The sequence below is a fragment of the Arachis hypogaea genome, chromosome 1 (genome assembly GCF_003086295.3).
Source record: "Arachis hypogaea cultivar Tifrunner chromosome 1, arahy.Tifrunner.gnm2.J5K5, whole genome shotgun sequence".
Lineage (NCBI taxonomy): Eukaryota > Viridiplantae > Streptophyta > Magnoliopsida > Fabales > Fabaceae > Arachis > Arachis hypogaea.
Window position 1 is genome coordinate 24,470,959 of NC_092036.1, and position 26,204 is coordinate 24,497,162.

At 36.1% G+C, this 26,204-nt stretch overlaps 1 protein-coding gene across 1 annotated transcript; it reads right to left on the bottom strand.

Moving 5' to 3' along the window:
* Nucleotides 1–15,862: 15,862 nt before the first annotated feature.
* On the bottom strand, nucleotides 15,863–19,790 carry LOC112800883 (cytochrome c oxidase subunit 6a, mitochondrial). Its single transcript, XM_025843334.2, has 4 exons — nucleotides 19,527–19,790; nucleotides 18,381–18,487; nucleotides 17,084–17,126; nucleotides 15,863–16,145 (listed from the first exon to the last, which is right to left on the bottom strand). Exons 1-4 carry the CDS (start codon nucleotides 19,639–19,641, stop codon nucleotides 16,111–16,113), a joined length of 300 nt encoding a protein of 99 aa, XP_025699119.1. The 5' UTR covers nucleotides 19,642–19,790; the 3' UTR covers nucleotides 15,863–16,110.
* Nucleotides 19,791–26,204: the final 6,414 nt, after the last annotated feature.

Sequence of the window (26,204 nt, forward strand, 5' to 3'; positions counted from 1 at the left end):
AAGCCCAATGCAATCCGCTTTCAGGTAACCCTCAGAACATTGACGTCGTTGCTGGAGACCTAGAAATCAAGACCGTACAATGACAAACGACATCTCAGAAGATGGATACATAGCTTCCGATTCAGAAGCCCGAGAGGAAGAACAACACAACTACAAATGAATGTTAGTCATACTGCTAGAAGATGATAGGGGAAGAGGTGCGGCCAAAGATGTGCACACTTTAAATCCGGAGGAACATATATAGGATAAGCTCAGAAGTGCACTGACTCGAAGGATCTACACCAAGGGATCCCATGGAGATCATGAACTTGTCCACGAACATCAAGGTTGGCTAGAACAACTCGAGCAGGAACTAGAGCGACAACGAGAATATGAAAGAGCCCTGAGAAGAGAAGTTCGACGATGAAGGGAGCTAGAAGAAAGGCTCTTGAAACTAGAGTCTGACTTTAAGGGTATGAGAATCTGAGTTGACCGAGAAGAAACGCCTCTGATAGGCGAAGATCCATCCATAGAAGAAATCATACAGGATAAAGTTCCTAAAAACTCTAAGAGCCCGAACATGGATCTTTATGAGGAACCACCAATCCTAGGCATCATTTGAGCAATTTCAAAAGGCGAATGTACTTGGCAGATACATCGGATGAAACTCGTTGCAAAGTCTTCCCGACCACGTTAACAAAAGCAGCCATGAAATTGTTTGATAGTTTACCACCTTGATCGGTCACATGCTTCGACGATTTGGCCAGAAGCTTCCTTACTCGATTTTCCATCTAAAAGGATAAGGTCAAGCATACGCCAAGTCCCTTAGGAGTGAAACAAGAAGTCGAGAAATCTCTATGAGTTTATATTGAAATATTCAAAAAATCATGCTTAAAGATTCAAAATCTACCTACCAAAGCAGTCATCATGGGACTAGTCAATGGCCTTAGAGAAGGACCCTTCTCCTAATCCATATTAAAGAGGCACCCGACCTTGTACGAGGTACAAGAGCGAGCCAAAAAATACATTAACATGGACGAAACTACTTGGTTGAGAGACCCTTTGCCGAGACAACACATTCAATATCCAGATCGAGGTAGAGAAAAGAAATCAAAGAATAAAGAAGAATACAACTCGGACAAAACTCGAAGATATCACACTCCGCTTTCTTGTTGACATTTACAGAGAGATCTGCCACACTGAAAATATTCCACCCCCAGGCCGATCAAAAATAAAAAAAGTGAAAGTTGGTCCGAATACTGCGAATACCACAAAATCTACAACCATTCCACAAATGATTACTATGACTTGAAAAATGAGATCGAGAAATTGGCTAGGGAAGGTCGGTTGGATAGGTATTTAGCAGACAGGTCGGATGATTAGAGTAAAAGAAAAAGATATGAAGAAGACAGGGCATGCTAGGATCAGCCACCACGAACTCCTGAGAGGCACATCCATATGATTTTCGGAGGATTCACAAAAAGAGGAGTAACAAAATCCTCCCGCAAGAGACACTTTAAAGAAGTCTATTAGGTCGGTGAGGATGCTGAGACCCCAGACCTCCCCAGCATTACCTTCACAAAAGAGGATACCCAATGAGTAGTACCCAGACATGATGACCCTATCGTGATCACAATGATATTCACCAATAAAAACTTCCCCAGAACTTTAGTAGAACAGGGGAACTCGGTAGACATCCTGTTCAAACCAACTTTTAATAAGTTGGGCCTGGAAGAAAAGTATTTAAAGGTGTACCCAGATACCCTCTTCGGTATGGGAGACACACCGATCTGACCTCTAGGATTTATTTCCCTCTACACCACTTTAGGAAAGGCCCAAGATAAAAAACCTTGAGCATAGACTACATAGTGATCGATGTGGCATCAACCTACAACGCCTTAATAGGTTGGACAATACTAAATCGACTTGCTGTAGTAGTCTCCACTCCTCACCTTTGTATGAATTTTCCTACTCTAGAAGGGATAGCCACTATAAGGGGGGGGGGACCAAAACTAGCAAGAAGATATGATGAGCGAATATTTTATACGCTTTTTGGGGGTAATTTCATGTAGATTTTAGTATGTTTTAGTTAGTTTTTAGTATAATTTTATTAGTTTTTAGGCAAAAATCATATTTCTGGACTTTACTATGAGTTTGTGTGTTTTTCTGTGATTTCAGGTATTTTCTGGCTGAAATTGAGGGAGCTGAGCAAAATTCTGATTTAGGCTGAAAAAGGACTGTTGATGCTGTTGGATTCTGACCTCCCTGCACTTGGAATAGATTTTTTGGAGCTACAGGAGTCCAATCGGTGCTCTCTCAATTGGGTTGGAAAGTAGACATCCAGGGCTTTCCAGAAATATATAATAGTCCATACTTTGCACAAAGATAGATGACGTAAACTGGCGTTCAACGCCAGTTCCATGTTGCAGTCTGGCCTTCAACGCCAGAAACAGGTTACAACCTGGCGTTCAACTCCAGAAACAGCCCAGACATGTGAGAAGCTTAAGTCTTAGCCCCAACACACACCAAGTGGGCCCCATAAGTGGATTTCTGCACTATCCATCTTAGTTTACTCATTTTCTGTAAACCTAGGTTACTAGTTTGTATTTAAACAACTTTTAGAGATTTATTTTGTATCTCATGACATTTTAGATCTGAATTATATACTCTTTGATGGAATGAGTCTCTAAACTCCATTTTGGGGATGAGGAGCTCTGCAGGTCTCGATGAATTAATGCAATTATTTCTGTTTTCCATTCAAACATGCTTGTTCCTATCTAAGATGTTCATTCGTGCTTCACTATGAATAAGGTGATGATCCGTGTCACTCATCACCTTCCTCAATCCATAAACGTGTGCCTGACAACCACCTCCGTTCTACATCAGATTGAATGAGTATCTCTTAGATTTCTTAATCAGAATCTTCGTGGTATAAGCTAGAATTTATTGCAACCTTCATGAGAATCCAGAAAGTCTAAACCTTGTCTGTGGTATTCCGAGTAGAATTAAATGATTGAATGGCTGTGACGAGCTTCAAACTCGCGATTGTTGGGCGTAGTGACAGACGCAAAAGGATCAATGGATCTTATTTCGACATGATCAAGAACCAACAGATGATTAGCCGTGCTGTGACAGAGCATTTGGACCATTTTCACTGAGAGGATGGGAAGTAGCCATTGACAACAGTGACACCCTACATACAGCTTGCCATGGAAGGAGCCTTGCATTTATGAAAGTGAGGAAGCATTATGTTACAGAAATTCAGAAGACAAAGCATCTCCAAAACTCCAACATATTCTCCATTATTGCATAATAAGTAATTCGAATTTTTCAACATCATTTACTATTTTTATTCCAACTTTGTATTATTTAATCCATGTCCTATTGTTCATTTGCAAGTCAACTGATAATCATAATTGGTATCCTGACTAAGAATAACAAGATAGCCATAGATTGCTTCAAGCCAACAATCTCCGTGGGATCGACCCTTACTCACGTAAGGTATTACTTGGACGATCCAGTGCACTTGCTGGTTAGTTGTACCAGAATTAAAATTTGAGATAAGTGATTACAATTCCGTGCACCAAGATGCTACAATGAAAGCTTGAACCTAAGGAGGTATACGAAAGGGAAAGTGATCAACAACATCGAACTTGGAGGTTTCCAAGTTCAGGAGGAACTAAGACCCCAACCGGAAGGAAAGATTGAGGAAGTTCAAATCTGGAATGAGGTTGGGAAGACAACAAACATAGGAGTAAATTTAGAACACCAGTTAAAAGAAGAACTCGTTAAGCTCCTACGGAATAATTTCAACTTCTTTACCTAAAAAGCTTCCGATATGCCTGGAATTCATCCTGACCTCATGAGCTACAAGTTTGTCGTCTACCCTGGCTCATGACTTGTTCAACAGAAATGATGAAAGCTTAGCCCCGAAAGGGTAAAAGTCGTTGAAGAGCAAGTCCAAACACTTTTGGAAGGCGGATTCATAAGGGAGGTAAAATACCCGTTATGGCTCATTAACATGGTGCTCGTGAAGAAATAGAATAGAAAGTGGAGGATGTGTATTAACTGTACCAACATCAACAAAGCTTGTTCCAAGGACCATACCCACTTCCCAATATTGATGCTTTGGTAGATTCGGTCTCAAGCTACAAATATTTATCCTTTATGGATGCATATTCGGGATACAACCAAATTCTGATGTACAAGTTAGATTAAGAGAAGACCACTTTCATTACTCCCAAGGTGAACTACTACTATGTGGTAATGCTTTTTGGGTTGAAAAATGATGGGGCCACTTATCAAAGGTTAATGAACAAGGTATTCTCATCCCATCTCAAAAAATTGATGGAGGTCTACGTAGATGATATTCTTGTAAAAACCAAGGAAGAAATCAGTCTGCTGTCCAAACTCACAGAAGTGTTCAACACAATAAGGTAGTATGGGCTGAGATTAAATCCCAGAAAGTACATCTTTGCAGTAAAAGTTGAGAAGTTTCTGGGATTCAGGCTCACCCAGAGAGGCATTCGTGTGGAATTTAAAGTCCACAAACTAACCGACAAGTACACCGGGTCGTACCAAGTAATACCTCAGGTGAGTGAGGGTCGATCCCACGAGGATTGATGGACTAAGAAACAATGGTTGGTTAAACTACTTAGTTAGGCAAACAAAAAAATAGTGTTTGAGAGTTTAATTGCATTAAATAGTAATTAAGAATATCAGAAAGCAAGCAATAAATAAGTTGTGAAATATATGTAGGGAAACATTTAAGGTTTCAGAGTTATTTATTTTCTGGATTGACTTTTCTTACTAACTATTTTAATCATGCAAGATTTAATTCATGGCAAACTATATGTGACTAGACCCTAATTCCTTAGACCTTCCTAGTATCCTCTAAAATTCATTAACTGTCAATTCCTTGGTCAATTAATTCCAATTAGAGGGTGATGATCAAATTCCAGTTTATATGCCACAAAAATCCTAATTACCCAAATATAAGAGGATTATATGACACGTATCCCATTAAATCTAGATAATTAGAATTTAGGAGAAATTGTTTTCAAGCTATTGTTCAAGTAAAGAGCTTTTCCAAGTTATACAAGAACTCAATTAGAAAGAGGGTCATACTTCCGTTCCACCCAAATTCATAAGATAAAGAACGAAAACAATTCTTGAAATATAAATTAAAACATGAATTAAAATAGAAAAATAATAGTATCAATCCATACAATAGACAGAGCTCCTAACCTTAACAGTGGAGGTTTAGTTGCTCATGGTTCAGAGAAGAAAATCAGGATTCAGGTAAACTGTAGAGTACGGAATGTAAATTGGAATAGAATCCTAATATCTTTTATATCTAATCCTAATTAATTTAAAATCTAATATCTAAAATTAAGATAATGTCTTTTCCTATTTTCAAATTAAAAATTTGAATCAGAATCAATTAAATAATCTGCGCCTTGTAACGTGGGGACCACTTGGCTTCACTAGATCCGCGCCTAACTTGACAGAGAGCTGCGCCTTACTTGAGTGCCAAAATGGGGCCCAGAAATTGCCCCCAGCGTTTTCTGTGTTCTTTGCACGTGGCGTATGTCACGCGTACGCGTCAGTCACGGGTACGCGTCGATGGTCTATTCTGCGTGTCACGCGTACGTGTGAGGTACGTGCACGTGTCGCTGCACAAATCTCCAAATCACGCGCAGGCATCGGGTACGCGCACACGTCGCGATGGAAAGCTCCAAATCACGCGCAGGTGTCGGGTACGCGCGCGCGTCGCTCTTCGCTGTCCTCTCCTTTAATTCTTGTGCTGCAGAAACTCCACCAAATCCAGCCAAATGCTACCTAAAATAAACAAAATTGCACGAGACTCAAAGTAGCATCCATAGTGGCTAAAAGATAGTTAATCATTGATTAAACTCAACAATTTAGATGCAAATTCACTAGAAAAAGATAAGAAAGATGCTTATGCATCAGGCATCAAAGCCAACTTGGAAAAATGTAAGGCCATCATGGAAATAAAAAGTCTGACTTACTTAAAAAATGTCTAACAGCTAAATGGCAGTCTGGCAACCTTGTCTAGATTTTTGGCCGGGTCGGCTTTGAAATTCCTACCATTATTTACAATACTCAAGAAGGGACACCAGTTTCAATGAACTCAAGACTTCAAAAAATTATTGAGCCAGTCACTAATACTAACTCAACTCGAAGAAGGAGAAGAACTCGTGATATACTTAGCCGTTGCAGATAAGACCATAGCCTCAGCCTTGGTCCGAGAAGATAAGGAGGGATAGCGACCTGTTTGTTTCACAAGCAAGGCATTACAAGGGGTGAAACTGAACTACCAAAAGACTCTGATCTTACTTTCAAGCTCACACTATCAAAGTCTGAACTAACCAATCTATGAAGCATATACTCCAAAACACGAACATTGCAAGTCAGATGCTACAATGGGTTGTGAAATTATCCGAGTTCGACCTTAAATATGAAACTTGGACAGCAATCAAATCTCAATATTTGGCTAACTTCTCGGCCGAATACACGGGTTAACAACAAGGAAGCTCAGCAGCTTGGCATTTATGTGTGGATGGATCATCAAATAAAGGTGGTAGTGGGGCAGAAATCATTCTTGAGAATAAAGAAGGAACTCGAATAAAGCTCTCATTAAAATTTAAGTGTCCAGACTGCAACAACCAAGCCGAATACAAAGCTATGCTTGTTGGCTTAAAGCTAGCCAATAAAGTCAGAGCATCAAAAGTCACAGTGTTTAGTGACTCCCAAGTGATAACCTCTTAGATAAATGGGGATTACCAAGCTAAAGATCTTAACGTGAAGAGGTACTTGGAGAAAACACTAGAAAAACTTCGACAATTTTAGGGAACAGAGGTCAGACACAACTCGAGAACTAAATTGTCAAGCTGATGCCTTCTCCAAACTAGCAAGCATTAAGCCAGGGGAAACAATAAAAGCCTGATCCAGGAAACTCTCCACATACCATCAGTGGCCAAGGAAGTTGACAAGTCGAACGCATTGACTATCTCCAATCTAAACTTAGGTTGGATGACTTCTATTATTGAATATCTCACATTTGATGTCATCCCTAAAGAAAAAAGGGAAGCAAGGAGACTTATAAGGGAAGCACAGAAATATACTTTGGTTCACAACATTTTCTATAGAAGAGGAGTATCTACACCCTTACTGAAGTGCGTCCCGACCTCCAAAACTGAAGATGTCCTAGAAAAAGTACATAGTGGCATCTGTGAAAATCACTTAGGAGCACAGTCACTAGTTAAAAAAGTGATATGGGCTGGCTTCTTTTGGCTGACCTTGCAGAGGAAAGCGGCTGACTTCTCAAGTGCCCGTCCTGCCAAATGCATATAAATTTCCATGTGGCACCACCAAAAAAGCTCATCAGTATCACCTGACCATGGCCTTTTGCAAAATGAGGTTTGGACTTGCTCGGATCATTTTCTCAAGCATCCGAGCAGGTAAAATTCCTTACAGTTGGGATTGATTATTTCACTAAGTGGATTAAGGCAGAACCTCTGGCAATAGTCATAGCTCAAAGACGTCGGAGATTCTTCTACAAGAATATTGTCACCCGATTTGGGGTTCTATATTCCATAGCTACGGACAATAGTACTCAGTTTACCGACTCAACGTGGCAAGCCTCAAAATTAGGTACCAATTCACATCAGTAAAGCAACCTCAAGTCAATGGACAAGTAGAAGTTGCGAAAAAAGTCGTATTGGCAGGGCTCAAAAGAGGACTACAATAGGTAAAAGGAGCTTGGGCTGAAGAGCGCGCGCAAGTTCTATGGGCAAATCGAACAAATTTCCATTCCACAATGGGAGAATCTCCGTTTTGACTTGCTTATGGCATAGAAGCTATGATTTCTATAGAAGTAAATGAAGAAAACCAAAGGGTAAGGTTCAACAATAAAGTGAAAAATATCCAAACTCAAACAGAAGAGCTCGACCCCCTCCTAAAAATCCGAGAACAAGCTCGGATAAGGGAGGAAGCATTGAAATAAAGGATTCTACAAGGTGCAACAAGAAATTTATTAGAAGAAATTTTTCCACGAACAATCTCATATTAATTAGAAATGACATTGGAGTATAGAAGTCGGGCAAAAGAAAAATTGACTGCGAATTGGAAAGGACCTTACAAGATCATCGAAGTCTTGGGAAAAAGGTTGCTATAAATGTTCGACCTACAAGGGAACGAACTCCCTAGGTCATGGCATGCATGTAATATGAAGATATACTATAGCTATAAAGCGCACCTTGCTCCTTGGTGTAATCTTTTTTCCGACTTCATAGTTTTTTTTCCAAGAAAGGATTTCCTAAAGGGGGTTTTAACGAGGCATCATAGCAAGGGATAGAAGTTAAAAATGAAAACATGAACCCATTAGGCAATCCTAATCTTCAACTTCATAGAAGTTCAAGGTTAGGGTCTTAACTAATTCCAACAGGGTCAATTCGCTAAAGTCTCAGCTCTATCAGTTACCTCTAGCCTTAATTTTTCCAAATGTATCAGCATATTTATCCTCTGTCTTAAGATTTTTCAATTCTGTAGGATCAATCACAAATACAAATTAAATACAAAAGCAATCACAAATAAGCACAATTAGAACAAGTAGTACAACTAGCAGTTAGGCAGGATTATCAGATAGGCAAACTAAAATACACTTATGCACACCCAAACAATTACAAACAAATATAGTATGATGTATACATGTCCTACTGGCCATGAGCTCACTTGTCGGTTATATTGCCAATTTCGATACATCCAGTAGCTAACCCGGACATTGTGTCTCGGTTGTGCAGCCCCAGGAGGAATATAAACAAAGGAGAATTCCTTTTCACCTTCTCCTGGAGGAATTACGAAGGAGTGTGCCTTTTCACATTCGAAGGAGTGTGTATTTCCACCTTGCAACTAGAGAGAAATGTGGAGGAACAATATGAAAGAGATTATCTTTTTACCTTTTCCACATCCACACCACAACAAGAGAGAAAATCCTTCATCCTCAACTTGTTTAGTCGCTCTGAGATATAATGCTCGCCACATTTCACAATTAAAAATTGAATCGAAGAAAATCTTCAACCTTCTATCAAATTTCCTGATATAACAAAAGAGGGAACCCTCAACCCCGCTTGTCCGCTACAAGAGAGAAAATTCTCAACCTCAACTTGTCTAGCCGTAAGCAGAAAAAGTCACCCTCCTCATCATGGACGGGACGAACCTCCACACCCACAATAATTTCATCCGGCTAACCAATGGTTTATCCGAGAATTAGTCAATTCAATTCATTATATGCTTCTCCAGTATATTCAATGCTTGAAAATTAGTTATTCAACTCCATATGGAGATTTAAGCGGGTTACAAATATGCTGGAAAGGCTAAATAGTTCTAAAATAACATCTTAGCAAAAACAGAGAAGTCGTGCGTACGCATGCCTCGTGCGTACGTGCGAAACCTGATTCATGAAATTGGAAATTTGCAAACGATGCGTACGCGGGCCTCGTACATACACGGGAGTTCGAATTCATGTGTACACACGCATGGTGCATATGCGTGGGACCTGGTTCTGCCCCACATTCTGCAAAATCTGCAATTTTCAGTTTTTGACACCAATTTTCAAACTTCTATATCTTTTGTTACAAAATTCAATTTTTCTCCATTCTTCGACGGTTTTAAAGTAACCATTCCCAATTTTAATTCAAGATAAAGTTCACTTGATTTCAAACTCCGAACGCCAAGTTATGCCCCGTCAAAATTGGTTAAAATCACCAAATTACCAATTTTTCTGCACAATTCAAATTCATCATTTCTCAAATGCTCCTCTTTTAACACCCATGACTCTCACCCTTATGCATCACTTACACTTAATCATTAATTCCAATTTTCAAAATCACATCATTTTCATTCAAAACTCAAAACCAACCATTCTCACCAATATCTCTACTTCACCTCATTCTTAATCTCATGTTCATATAACTCCAAGACAAACCTTAATCAATCTTCACAATCCAATTTGATACTTAATTTGTAATAATTCAATTTCAATAACATATCACAATACAATCTAACACTCAATTATTCACCAAACATTAATTTTCATTCCCAAAATCATATCATTTGACATTCTAACTCAAACTCAATAATTTTATCATCCAAATCCAATTTCATATATCGTTCAAAACAATTCCAAACTCAAAACTCATACCACAACACAATTAATTTTGCTAAACTTACCAAGACTTATCCAATCACATCCTCCGACCTAAAAATTTATTCAATATGGGTGTAGCTCACCCAATCACAATCCCCGATCTAATTTTCATTCAATCATCAATAGTAAATCAAACCATAAATTCACTCAATTATTCAACTAAACCATCATCAATCAACAACATCAATTATTCAACATTATCATAGGGTCATCTAACCTAGATTTTCGCATAGTGTCATATAATGTGTACCCAAAACCAAAATCCATACATCGTTGAAGGCAGTTTCCAACCTTGTGAACCTTTCTTCGGTCACCCAAGCCTCCACCAAGTTCTTCCCAATCAAACCAAGCACACAATCTGCACCAACTCAATCCAAGCAAGCCATCACTCTCATTCAATCTAATTACATCAATTTTCAAGCAAACACTAGGATTTTTTGCACAAAATTAGAGAAAATAAGGGGAAAAATCCCTTACCTCTTTCTACATGTTCTTGGGTCAAAACTCCATTAGAAGTTGTGCTTGAGTTTCTCCTAAAGCATCAAAATTACAAACTTCAACACCTCATCGTACAAAAATGCGAATATAGTGGAAAAAATAAAAATGGGTCAAAGTTCTCGTGAGTACTTACCACAAAAATTAGATAGAATTGAAGATGATGATGAGATGAATGCATGGGAGCAAACGAGTCGTCGATCGGAGCTCCGATTTGAGAGAAAAGTATATTTGTAAGTGTATGTGAATACTATTAGGGTTCTCTCCCTTCTCTTCTCTCAAGGCTCGTGCTCTCTCTTCTCTTTGTGCAAAAATGAATGAAAATTGGGAAAGAGTGGGAGAGTGTCATGTTTTGGCTAAGTGAATGAAGGACATTTTTATCCTTTTGTCCATTAGTCCCACTTAAGGCCAAAATTTTAAAGAAAAGTGTTCCAATTTTTATTTTAAATATTTTTTTGGTTATTTCTACATTTTTATTTGTCTCATACGTAGTACCGTACAAACTTAAGCTTGTACAATTAATTATAATGCCGGTATGTATTTTTTCACAAAATTATATTTTCGCACTCCAATTAATTTTCTAAGTTATATTTTTACCAGTAAATTTTTAAATTATAAATTTTTTTAACCCTTACCTAGAGGTTTAAACTATCTCAACTCAATTTTAATTAATCAATTGACTAGTTAATATTTTTCTGGGTCTTACATTTGTAAGTTGAAAAAACTAAAAGAAAATTTTAGAGGACAACAGAAGATCGAGCTCCCGACTAACCAGTTGATAAACTTTCATGAAAACTCAGGATTAGGGTGAAGTTGAGAAAGGGCAACTCTACAAATACAAAGGATTTTTAGTTCAAAGTCAGAAAAGGGAAGACTCACTCCTAACTTGATAAAAAGGCATTTGTACATGAAAACAAAATGGCGCTCCGACTTATCAAGTCAGGAAAAGCAAATCCTATCCTCAAGGTCAGGAGCCACTATCTCGTACTTCTCCTTGTCCTCCCTCCCTTTACAAAGCCTATGCTGCCTATGAAAAGTCTCTATATACTCATTATCAATTACGAGGATAACATAGAGAATAGTAATATCTACCTAATCTAAGTCTGACGAAACTTTGGTAGACATTCTAAGAATTATAGAACGAGACATAAATGGTTATGCCTACAAAACAAAAGAAAGTAGTCACTACAAAAAACTCACGAGCTACAAACCAGGAACAACAATATGGCATACAAAAACATCGAACCATTCTAAAAAATAAGACCTTTACCATGTTTTACTGAGAATACGAAATGGCACCGTTACTCAGAATGAACATGGCACCATTCAGGAGCAAGATAAAATCTAAAAATTTCAACAAACAAAGTAACAAATTCACAAAATCAGATTCCACCAGATTCTACAGATTCTTTTCAGATTCTACAAAATTCTTGCAAATAATAACAAAGGTTTACGGTAAACAAGAAAATAAGCAAGAGTTAGTTTAGATAGGAATTTTTTCAAACAAGAAGCCACATTCGCAGGAAACCAGCAAATTTCAAACAACAACAATCAACTAGTAATGAATAAGTAAAGAAGAACAAGAGAAAAACCAACCTTGAAGAAGAACAGGAAGAAGGAATGCACGCAACAGCAAAACAAACGGACGATCTCCAAAATCTTCTCAAGAAAAACGAAGAAGAAGGTAGAGAAACCTTGATGAAAAGAGTGAACGGCGAGGCCGAAGAAAGTCAAAGTGGAAAATGCAGAAGAAGAAACAAAAAAGAGGTAAGAGAGTAATTATGTTTATATATAGTCATTAGGGGAAAAATAGTAAAAATACCCCTCATTTGCTAACATGCATGGTTACCAAGGTAACTAAAAAAATGCGCAAACAGTTATGAAAAGACATAACGTTCAAATTTAAAAATACGCCGAGTACCCGACCTGGTACCAAGAAACGTGATGTACCCGACGTGATAAGATGAAGATCATCATGAATCTAGACCGACTTGGAGATGCTTGAACCCGAATCCATGAAGCTCAGTCTCAAGTAGAGGCACTGTTCATACCTTGACCTAATACACAGCCAGACCTAAAGTGAATAAATCCCAATCTACAAACATTAGTCAAGTAAACACCAATCCAACCTGATAAAGTTCAGCCATAATGACATCAGACTAGGAATTACTTATCTGAATAAGTAACCAATTCCTACAATCTCTCCTACTCATCTAGAAAGGAGATTTGAACAACTTTTCTAACAAAAAAGAACAACTGCCCACCATCAATGGTGAAACGACTTTAAAAGGCGATTATTGACTTTACATCTACACTTATAAATACCTGACACCCTCAGGTATAATTCGAACCCAATCTACTAAAAACTTGCTAAAACCTTTCCTAACTTAAGCATTAGAGTTCCTTGCAAGTACCATCCTCCGTCTTCACCAAGACGTCAGATGGCGACATCCTAGCAGCAAGTAACATTGGGCAAATCATCCAAAGGCGTTTGGACCTCAAGTTCAAGCTCAAACCAACTCAATTTCAGGTAACCCTCGGAATAGTAACTTTGGCCCCATGAATTTGTTTTTCACGCATTCTTTACTGTCGGATTTATCTCCCAGTAAATCTGAAGGTAATATATTATTTGTTAATAATTAAATGACGAATTCAACCAATGATAAATCTTGAAGGACTTGGTCATGTGGTGGATAATGAAGTGAAAGAATTAGAGGAATGGTGAATTGGATTAGAGAATAAGTGGAAGAAGTGTAGATTCAAAATCAATGAAACTAGATGCCTTTCTTTTGGATGTAGTGTTTTTGCATTTCTTTGTGGGCTGTAATTACAAACTTGTTCAGAGTAATTGTGTAGGAAACTTATGAATGATTTGGATTATTTGAAAGTTGTTTATCTTATGGGATGACATTGAGTATTGGAACACTTTTGAAGATAAACAAAAATGGATTATTACGATCAATGTTTACAATTGGGTTAAGTACGATTTTGGTCCCTGAGATATAAACCGAAAATTATTTTTGTCCCCAATCGTTTTTTGCATACAAAATCGTTCCTAAGGTTTAACATAGTTTTAAAATTGTCATTTGGACCAAAATATCCTTCTCCTTCTTCACCAAAATACTCAGTTCTTCTTCTCCATCACAGCAGCATCTCTTCTTCATTTTCTTCTTCTTCAACTAGAATTTCAACAAAATTTCAACTAGAATTTTAACAGAAACAACAAAATTTCAACTAACAGATATAAAAAAATTAAAACAGAATTTCATTTAGCAAATATCAGAAGCAGAAGAATGGAATAGAATCAAAAGCAAAACAAAAACAGAGGAACAATGGAATCAATCAGAATGGAATCAGAGTCAACAACAACGACGTGATTAACAAAATCAACAAATCTAACAATACAAATAACAAAAGAAACGGAAGCAGAATAATCAACTTAATTAACAAAATCAGAAACAGAAGTAGAATAATCAACTTAATCAGAAGTAGAATTGGAACCCAGAGGCGAACAACGAAGAGCAGTGATGACATGCGACGAGCAGCGACGAGAGGCGAGAAGCAGCGGCAAGGAGCAGCGGTGACCGGCGAGCTAGTGAGGAGGATGAGCAGAACGACAACGCGGCAGACGTCCTCCTCACTGATCTGCTAGCATCGACGTCCGTCCCCTCTTGTTGGCGTCGTCGGCATCCTCCCTTCCCCCTTCTTCTTCTTCCCTCCCCCATTGTGTGATTCTTTTCTCCCCGCCTTTCCTTCCCCCTTCTTCTTCCCTCCTCCTCTCGTGTGATTCCCTTCTCTCTCTAATTCGTCTCTCTTTTTTTTCTTTTTTTTAATAATTTTTTTAATTAGGGATAATTTAGTAATAAAATTTAAAATTTAACTAAGAATGACAATTTTAAAATCAAGTTAAACTTTAGGGACGATTTTGTATGCAAAAAAAGTTGGGAACGAAAAATAATTTCGGCCTATACCTTAGGAACCAAAATCGTATTTGACTTTTTAAAATCTCTTCCATGAAATAAAACAATCATTTGTGTAAAACAACAAAGCAGCAAATTAATATATTTGTAGCATGCATTTTTCTAACTTCAAAGAAAGTATAGATGTTCATATATTATATTGATAAGGTTAATAAAGAAGCATTCCATCTTTGACAAGTTAACACCTAATGATAGTAGTCCTAAGACAAAAAAAAAAAAAAAAAAAAATTAGAACATTTGTCCCTAAACGAAAAGTATTATTTCGTTGAGATTATAAACAAGCAAAATAAATAGCCAAAATAATAAAACATGTCCTTAAGTCCTATGGCTAATATCCACATTGGCAAAGTCTAAGTTATCCAATATTAATTCTTCCCTGGTACTCTAAGTCTTGGAGGCTTTAACCTATAGTTGGCACAAACTAGAAAAACTTTGATGATAGTTCCTAAGCTTGCAATAACCATTGTCTCTGCTGATATTACACCATCTCTAGTTGTTGAATTTTTAATTTGGAAGAGAAGTGATAATCCCAACTGAGATGAAACATTCCCAAATAACATAAGTTTAAATAACATCATTTTTTGTGGATAAAGAAAGATAAATTAACCCGACTATTGCGCATAGGGAGACAAATCAATCCTTGACTAGTGCGCATAGGGAGACAAATCAACCCCATTGCCCATTTGCTAGCATATGAAAACTCAACGTCCACATCAACAATATTAAATGCCAGACATGTCTCTTCCGTTAGGTTTGAAGAAGGGAGATGACAGAAAGGCCACCATGACTTGCAGTAGTCAGTGCAAGGACCGGGACAAGTCGTTTTTTTTTTTTTGACAAAAATGGCCTTGTGCTATTTTAGAATGTACAGGGACCAGTTTGGTGTTTACTCAACAAAACTTTAACAAAGTAGACTGGTACCATCAACCTTAGAACGATATTATCTTCTACTCAGAAATATTCTGTAAAACAAATGTTTTTTTGTATACTAAGTTCCTCGTCACAAAACCATTCCAAATAGTTTATCAATTAATATTTAAATGGAGTTTACAATCATCAAGACTAATTTATATCATTATTAATACAAATAAATGAACAAAAATAATTAAAATTACCCTAAAACGTATCAAAGATTGTGAGGACGAGACGATGAATGAGTCCCCAGGCAAAGACGACATAAAAATTTAACACAATTTTCTTTTCAGCTTAACAAGAGTTGGTATAAAAATAAGGATCGAATTGTTTGCCGAATTTATTTTGCTTACAATCTTAGGAACAAACACGGGATAAAAGCATGAGAAAAACCACCTTGCCAAGTGCATCTTCTAGATCACATTTCAACAAACAATAAGAAATTGCGACTATCAGTGTTTCTTAAACTATGACAAAAGGGCTCCATCACAGCCACAAAAGCCACCAATATTCCTAGTGGTGCTTCCTTTCAAATAGACCATCGGGACCTATTTTTCATCACAAAAGAACCTTGTCATACAATGAGGAACCTCAAAAGGCCAAAGCAACAAACTAGAAAACAGGAGCGTCATTATTGAATTACTAGCAGGACCCCTGGTAATATAAAATAGTGACAACACAGCAAGAAATTAATAGCAAAAGCCAAAAAAACATTCATACAAGGTTCATGACAAAAGTGCGTAACCAAATGAGATATATATATCCACACAGACACATACACATAAAGCAATGAACGAGACACTTCTCTTGCACATATTTATGTGTGCCTGAGAAATTTTGGCCAGGTTAAAAAAGAATGAATGATTCACTTCTCATACATTCATTTAGGTTTCAGTGACTGTGTCAATACCTGTAGTATTATGTGCCAGAAATCATGTTTATTATTTAAAAGATGAATGCCAAATTCTGATGAGGTAACTGGCTCAAAAGCAGAACGGAAATGACAAGTGTCATGTGAACAAATGTAGGTAATAACTCGAACTAATAAATTATTTGAGGCCAAAAAATGGGCAGTTAATACAACAACATGCTATTAATTTTGAAAATAGAAGCCAACAGGTTGCAAATATAAGTTTTCTGACAAACAACAAAGTGCACATGATAACAGGTGCATATAATTAACCATGAGTACCCTACTACCCTGCTCCACCCAACTATTATATATTCTAGACCTTGTGTACCAACCCCAACATGCTAATATACCAAAAATGGCTGTTAAACGTTAAAATTACTAATGCAACCAGCAACATAAGTACAAACAAAACAAAAGCATAAGACTAAATTTTTCCAGCAACGGAGGTAATTGGTGGTGTGGTGGTGGTGTTTTTTATTTTGGCAGGGGGGGATAGTTGAATCGTTTTTGGGAACCTTCTATCAGCTGTAGAAGACGATATAAATATCAGAGAATGAGATAGAAGACACATACCCCATGGGAATTCTTTATTGCGGATATGCATATATGGGTATGCCTGCATCAAAAAATAAGTTAAGAAAATTAGAGTTTAATTGTTTCAAAGTTTGTTTCAAAATGGAAATAATTTCAATAGCCACTTTTCATAACATGGGCACAAACCATAACCAAGCGATATGAACGGCTACAAATAGCTAATGGTTGTGGGGAGCATGACAGATATAAATTATCCAATTTTCAGGGAGAATATCTAGCTAGAATTCCATTTACATGTTATCAGTAAATATCATCAATTAGACAAAAATGTTGCATACATAAAAATATCAGGATTCATTAGAGTGCTTTCTAGTAGACCCTTCATTTTATTATTCATTTGCAGTGTGTGTTTCCAGAGAAGCCTCTCCTTGTTTTTGGTAATTTATTGTGAAGCTTCGATGGAAATCCAAAGGTCCCCAAATTCAAGTCCTTCATCTGGACAGGGGCACTGAGAATAATATAAGCCACTATCACTTCTTACAAGTACCTAATAAGGCTGTCTATCTTTACATATAAATGATGTGCTATTTTAATTCAGAGATAACTTCACATACGGAGAGAAGGCCTTGCGGCACAATAACTTGGGACAGTATCTCTTGATGAAGTTAACTTATCTTGGTGAGAGGCTGAGAGCAGGGATTGAAAAGTTACATGAATGTTCTATTTATCCTCACATTTGTTATCCTGTGCTACAGAAATACTTAAGAAAACTCTCTTGAACCTTAGTGACAAAATTGTACTGGTGTTACCCCATTACAGCAGAGATTGAGCATTTTTTTTCCAGTTTTAAAATGAGAATATCAATGCACTAAAGGTTCAATTAACTCCCTGAAATTACATTCCATTGGCCAATTTAGTAATTGGATGGTCAATCGTTAGTCAACCATTTCTATTTGCTATGTCATGTCATGTGACACATCAACATACCACATGGCAGTATGGTACATCAGCAAACAATAATTGTTGTCTAACAGTTGAATGACCAAGGACTAAACTGACTTACAGAGTGCCAGTTAAGGAACTAAATTGACACTTGAAATTTCAGACACTAAAACAGAGAATGCTTGAAATTTCAATGACCAAATTGAACACTGCTTTATTTGCAATAATATCTATTTCCTTTTAATATATTCCTCCTAGTTTTTTATTTGTAAACAGTTTAAACAAGCTGAGCAGACAAACATGCATTAAAATAGGGAAGAAAAGAGAGAGAAAAAAAAAAGATGTAAATGAAACAATTATATATTGTGTAATTTGTGTAGAGAGGAAAGCTCACAGGGGGTTCGTCATGGTGTGGGTGTCCCTTTGACAGATTATAAATGGCCAAAACAGTGCATGTAGCAATGCCTAGATATGTAATCTTCTCCCACTTGGCCGTCTCATCTGATGGGGAAAAAGGATAAAAGCACATAACAATAAAAGAGAAATCAAGAAACGGAAGTTAAGTGAATGAGCCACATAAAACCTAATAATTTCATCATGAAACAAAAAGATACGCGAAATAAATAACAGAAAATTCACCACTTCAAAAGATAAGTACAGAAAACTAAGTTCTTATCATGGTAGTGGAGTTCTAAATGGTTTCAGTTTGCTTCCTTAATCTCAGCCGTGTTGATACATAGCAATACAATACAAATCCTTTTAGCTATAATGTACGGATACTGGCAATGACACGACAACCGACTCAACATGCAGATACACAAATTTTAAATTCTTATAAGACACGAGATATGGCATATATATAAAATTTTTAAATAAATTATAATGATATTTTGATATTTTATTCATATTAAAATATAAATTAATCTTCTAACTATTTTTAATGTTTTTTAATTATATAAAATATTTAAAATACTTTTTGTTTTAATAAATAATAATATATATTATTTCTAAACTTATTTCAAAAATCCAGATTAAGAATATCGAATAAGGCTACGCAAGAATTTTTTTATTTTTATTAAGCCAAAGTTGGATCAGTCGTGTCGACGAGTTTCTTGTCTTCCAGGTTAAATTCACGTATGCAAATGTAAATGCAACTAAGCAACCTCTTACGGGTTTAACACAGATTTAAAATAAAACCCAAAAGAAATGTACAATAATCATTTCTCAGAACCCAAAATAAAAAATAGCGTGCATAAACCTTAAATCAGGCCAAAAAACCGAAACTATGCGCAAATCGATTTCAAAACGAGCAATAACCAACGCAGACACGCAAAAGCTTTAAGATCAGAGCGAAATATAGATCAATCTCATAAACTAAAAACCCTTTGCCCAAATTGAAGTTATGAAACTCAAAATGCAACCGAAATTTAACACAGCTTCCACGAGATAAACCTGATAAGGAGAGCTATTTGCGTATTAATTTAATTAAACCCTAAAAAAAGGAAATGAACAAATAGCTAGAGAGAGAGGGAGAACAAACATGCATCATCGTGATGAGCAGAGGAAGCGAAGTTTCGGTTAGGTGCAGCGGGGTTACGAGCACCACCGCGTAGGGCGGTTCGAAGAAGACCAGATCGGACTAGCGCCGTCGCCATTCGTTTACTGCTTGACTCTTTCTCTTGTCTTTCGGTCTGTGTGTTTTCACGGTATCCTCCCGAGTACCACTCCGAAACTTCTTATATTGGGGTTTTTTTTCTTTCACCAAAATAAAATAAGGACTCGTTTAAAAAAATAAACTATTTACAGTTAAGATTAACAGATTTTAGTATTTATTATTTTAGTCGAAAATTAAAATTGTTCTTGAAATTTGTTTATATTTAAAATTGTTTCTAATATTAAATCTTATTTTAAATTATTATTTTTTTAATTCTCACATAAAAGTATTTTTTTTTCAACTACTCCGTATCTTGATACAAATTTTTTTATTTAAATTAAATAAATATAAAATTTATAAAAATACGTAAAATATAGAATAATTATTTAAATACATAATTTATCACATTTCGAATACTAAGAGGATAACTTAATTATAGACCCTAGATTATGACGCAATGAAAAGCTAACATACTTTAAGGCAATGTTTGATTTCAAAAACATAGACACAGAGACATAGACACACTAGAACATGTCTTATATTTGTTTGTTGAGACACAAATCTTTACTGGACACATTAGTACACGAGTATATATAAAATATGTGTATTTATTGTAAATAAATAACTGATGAAGATATAATAAATATAAATAGAAGACTCTAATTTTGATTTTCATCAATATAATTATCTCACTATAATAATAGAAGAAACTTATATATTCACTACTATTATATATTAGTAGCATATAAAAGAGGGAGAAAAAAAGTTTAATATAAAGAGAGGGAGAAGATTTTTATTGCTGTGTGTTATTTTGCATCAGATCATGCCTATTTATAGGCGTACAAGAGAAGTGTCTATTAATTTCATTCCGTGTTGAGAAAGTGAATTTTCATTTGTGAAAAGAGTGAACCGCCCACATCATCATGCTTATCTTAACACTCTCCCTTGGATGACCATTTAGGAATATGTCTCATTAAAATCTTACTAAAGAAAATCCAATGGAAAAAACTTTAGTGAAGGAAAAAAGAGTACAATATCCTTTGTGACGGGGATTGCCTCATTAAAAACCTTGCCAAGAAAAATCCAATAGGAAAAAAAACTTGATCAAGGAAAAAATAATACAGTCTCCCCCTCTTGTCGACATTATTTAATGTCTCGAAATCGGTGCATCCCAATCTCATATACCAATCTTTCAAAGGAGGATTTTGGGAGTGACTTTGTGAATAAATCTGCCAGATTGTCACTTGAGCGGATCTGTTGAACATCAATTGTCCCTTGAATTTGAAGATCATGAGTGAAGAAGAATTTGGTAGAAATATGCTTTGTTCTATCACCTTTGATGTATCCGCCTTTAAGTTGAGCAATGCATGCTGTATTATTGATAAACCACCATTTTATGGTTTATCTTGTACTAAATTGAGTGGTTTTTATCAGTTCTTTGCACACTTATTCATGTAATTCGCATATTTTACATTTGCCTTCCTAATTTTGTGCTATGATTGAAAACTTGCTTCTTAAGCCTTTAAATTGTCAATTTTTAATTCTCCTTTATACCATTCGATGCCGTGATCTGTGTGTTAAGTGTTTTCAGACTTTATAAGGCAGGAATGGCTTAGAGGACGGAAAGAAAGCTTACAAAAATGGAAAGAACACAAGAAATTAAGGAGCTGACTAGCGAGGATCGACGTGCACGCATGGCTCACGCGTGCGCATGACTTGGCCCATTCCACAGCGACGCGTACGCGTAACTGACGCGTACGCGTGACAAGCGAAGTCGTACATCGACGCGTACGCGTAACACACGCAGAAGACCATCGACGCGTACGCGTGACTGACGCGTACGCGTGACGTGCGTCACGTGCTGCAACTGCAGAAGACGCTGGGGGCGATTTTAGGCTGAGTTTGGACCCAGTTTTTTGCCCAGAAACACAGATTAGAGTCAGGAGACAACAGAAATTCAACACACATTGACATTCACTTAGTTTTAGTTTTTAGTTTTTGAATTTTGGAGAAAAAACACTACTTCCTCTAGGGTTCTTCATATTCTGAGATTTTTAGTTTTATGCTTTGGATTGGATCTTGAGAGAGTGACTATCTCCGTTTGGAGTCTCTATCATTATAGTTTTCTTTCTTATTTCCTTACTCTTTTATTGTCCATTTAGTTTGTTCAGAGTTATATATGGATGTCTTTGATTTTGGAAATTATTAATGCAATGGTTATTTTTACATTTAATTTCATTATTTGTTTGAATATCATCTTCCCTTAATTTATTATTTCAAAAATAACTTTTACTAAATTAATTTTAATTACCAGGTCTTCTTTCTATTTTCTTTATATGTTTGCGAAAATGGCACCCATGTCAATCGAGTAGGCTCCCAACTTGACTTTGGAGTTGATTAATAGGAGACCCTTGAGTTGGAATACTCAAGTGTTAATTTGTAATTGGAAGTTGTTGACTGACTCTCTAGTCACTAACTCTAATCCTTTCCTAGGAGAGGATTAGGACTTGTGAATCCGAGTTAGTTCAGTTACTTAACTTTTCTTTATTAGGTAAAGGATAACTAAGTAGAAACAACAACCTTTTACCATTACACTTGGGAAAATTCAACAAGGATAGAACTTCCGATTAATCTTCTCCTAGTCAAGGCTTTTTATTTCAATTGCATAAAACCTCTTGTTAATTTTTTTTGCTTTAATTCATAGTCATTTATTTATCTATTCCCCAACTCTAAAAATTCTCAGAAAATTTCTAACCAATAAATTACACTCTTTTGTCAACTCGTTGGGAGACGACCTAGGAATTCTACTCCCAGTATTTTATTCTTAAATTATGACAACTCTTTCTAAATTGATAAGCGGAATTTTTGTCGATTAAGAACTGTACTTGCAACATTATTTCTATTATAAATTCTTAATCGGCATTTTTCCGCCAGTCAATTATCTTCAAACAGGATAGTTGGAGCTATCTTATGATCAATCAGTCCACATGATGACAGGATATATTAGATCAAACTTCTGAGCCAAAAACAATCGCAACCTGCTTCATGTATCTCTAGTATTTCAGTATGATTAGAGGAGGTTGTTGCTATCGTCTATTTCGTGGACCTCCATGATATAGCTGTACCTCCATATGTGAATAGGTATCCTGTTTGATATCTCCCTTTGTGTGGATCAGACAAGTATCCAACATCTACATAGCCAACTAGTTGTGACTTGGATCCATAGGGATAGAACAATCCCATATCAACCGTTCCATGAAGATATCGAAAAATTTGTTTGATTCCACTCCAATGTCGTCTGGTTGGAGAGGAACTATATCTTGCTAGTAAATTCACAGCAAATGATATATCGTGTTGTGTATTATTAGCAAGATACATTAGCGCTCCAATGGCACTAAGATATGGTACTTCAGGACCAAGGATATCTTCATTTTCTTCGTTAGGATGGAATTGATCATTTTCCACATCCAAAGATCTTACGATCATTGGGGTACTCAAGGGATGTGATTTATCCATATAAAATATTTTCAAGATCTTTTCTGTGTATGTTGTTTGATGAATAAAGATCCCGTTTTGTATATGTTCGATCTGCAGGCCGAGATAAAATTTATTCCTTCCAAGATCTTTCATCTCAAACTCTTCTTTTAGAGTTTTTATAATTGTTAGAATCTCTTCAGGAGTTCCAATGATATTTAAATCATCAACGTACACAGCAATTATAATGAATCCAGATGCAGATTTCTTTATGAAAACACACGGGCAGATATCATCATTCTTGAATTCATTTTTGGCCAGATACTTAGTAAAACGACTATACCACATTCGTTCAGATTGCTTTAGACCATATAAAGATCTTTGCAATTTAACTGAGTATAGCCCCTGCAAATATTCATTGGATGATTTAGACATCTTTAGTCCTTCGGAACTTTCATATAGATATCCCGATCTAATGAGCCGTATAAGTAGGTTGTTACCACATCCATTAAATGCATATGCAGTTTATGATATGCAGATAAACCGACCAAATAACACAATGTTTTCACATCCACTACAGGGGAATACGTTTCTTTATAATATATGCTGGGCCTTTGTAAAAAATCTTGTGCCACAAGTCGGGCTTTGTAGCGCACAACTTCATTTTTTCATTCCGTTTTCTCACAAATACTCACCTGTATCCAACAGGTTTTACATCTTCTGGTGTACGGACTACAGGTCCAAAGACTTTACGTTTTCCAAGTGAGTTTAATTCAGCCTTCATGGCTTCTTCCCATTTTGGCCAATCATTTCTTTGTCGACATTCTTCGACTGATCTTGACTCAAGATCCTTACTTTCATGCATGATATTTAATGCCACATTATATGCAAATATTTCATTGACAATTTTCTTATTTCAGTCCCATTTCTCCATTGTAAAGACAAAATTTATCGAGATCTCGTCATTTTCACAATTTTCAAGTACTTGAACGTCTTCTGGCATTAAAAGTATATCAGAATTTTGGACAGCTGCATGTGTCTTTACTATATCTTTTTTGACAAGAATAGTATTTACCTATTTTTACTTTCAAGGATTTTTGTCTTTGGAACCAACAGGCCTGCCACGCTTCTGGTGTGTATTTGCTTTGGTGGCAATTTGTCCAACTGGGACATCAATTCAAATTGGGGCATTTTCCGCTACTATATATGACTTGGTTATCCTCTTTGTATTGGAAAATACATCAGGCAATTCATTTGCTATTCTTTGCAAATGTATAATCTTTTGAACTTCTAGTTCACATTGCCCTGATCGAGGATCTAAATACATCAAGGATGATGCATTCCAATTAAGTTCCTTTTTAGGAAGCTTATTCTCTCCCCCTAATGTTGAAAATTTTGATTCATCAAAATGACAATCCGCAAACCGAGATTTAAATATATCTCCAATTTGTATCTCAAGATACCTCACTATAGAGGGAGAATCATATCCAATATATATCCCCATTTTTCTTTGGAGTCCCATTTTGGTGCAATTAGGTGGTGCAATGAGAACATATATCACACACCCAAATATTCTTAAATGGGAAACATTTGGCTGCTGGCCAAAAGTTAATTGCATAGAAGAGAACTGATGGTAACTCGTTGGCCTCAATCGAATAAGTGCTGCGGCATGTAAAATAGCATGCCCCAAGCTGAGGTTGGGAGATTTGTTCTCATAAGTAAGGGTCTAGCAATTAATTGGAGGCATTTAATAAGTGATTCTGCTAACCCATTTTATGTGTGAACATGAGCTACTGGATGTTCAACACTTATTCCATTGGCCATACAATAAGCATCAAAAGCTTGGGAAGTAAATTCACCAGCATTATCAAGTCGAATTGCTTTGATTGGATTTTATGGAAATTGTGCTTTTAATCGAATAATTTGAGCCAATAATCTCGCAAACACCAGGTTGCGAGAAGACAATAAAGACACATATGACCATCTCGAAGATGCGTCTATTAGGACCATAAAATATCTAAAAGATCCACATAGTAGATGAATAGGTCCACATATATCACCTTGAATTCTTTCTAGAAATTCAGGGGACTCAAATCCAATATTTACTGGTGATGGCCTTAAAATTAACTTCCCTTTAGAACATGCAGCACAACAAAATTCACGAGATTTAAGAATCTTCTGGTTCTTTAGTGAATGTCCATGGGAGTTTTCAATAATTCTCCGCATCATGGTTGTTCCCGAATGACCCTATCGGTCGTGTCAAATTATGAATTCATTTGGGCTAGTAAACTTCTGGTTTATAATGGCATATGATTCAATTGCACTAATCTTGGTGTAATATAACCCAGATGAAAGTGAAGGCAACTTTTCTAATATAATATTTTTATTTGAATCCTGAGTTGCGATACATAAATACTCATGATTTTCGTCATTCATAGTCTCAATACGATATCCATTTCGACGAATATCTTTAAAGCTCAACAAGTTTCTTAGAGACTCGGTAGACAATAATGCATTATTTATTATGAAATTTGTTCCTCCGAAAAACAAAATTATAGCTCTTTCGGAGCCTTCAATCACATTGCCTGAGCCAATAATTGTATTAACATATTCTTCTTTTAGCACAAGATGGGTAAAATATACATCACTTTTAAGAATGGTATGCGAACTTGCACTATCCGCAAGGTATACGTCTTCATTATATATTCTTGCCATTTTCTTCAAAGACAAATAATATAAAATGAGTAGTATGCACAGTTAAATTGAATACTTGATTGAAATTATTTTTCTAAGAAACACTGTACTTAAAAATAATGTCTTATACTAACATTTTATTATTATCACTATTATTATTATTTTTTAAAACTTGACACATTTAATGATTTCAAAATTCATAAACATTAATATTTCATTATTTATATACATCATATTTGAAACTTAAATACATAGAAAATAAAACTTAATAATAAGTTCTTTACATTATTTATTTACATGAATACTTAATAATCCTACATATTAAACTATTTCATCATTGATCAAATGACCAATATTTTCTTCAAGATCCTCAAAGAAATCTGACACATCATAATA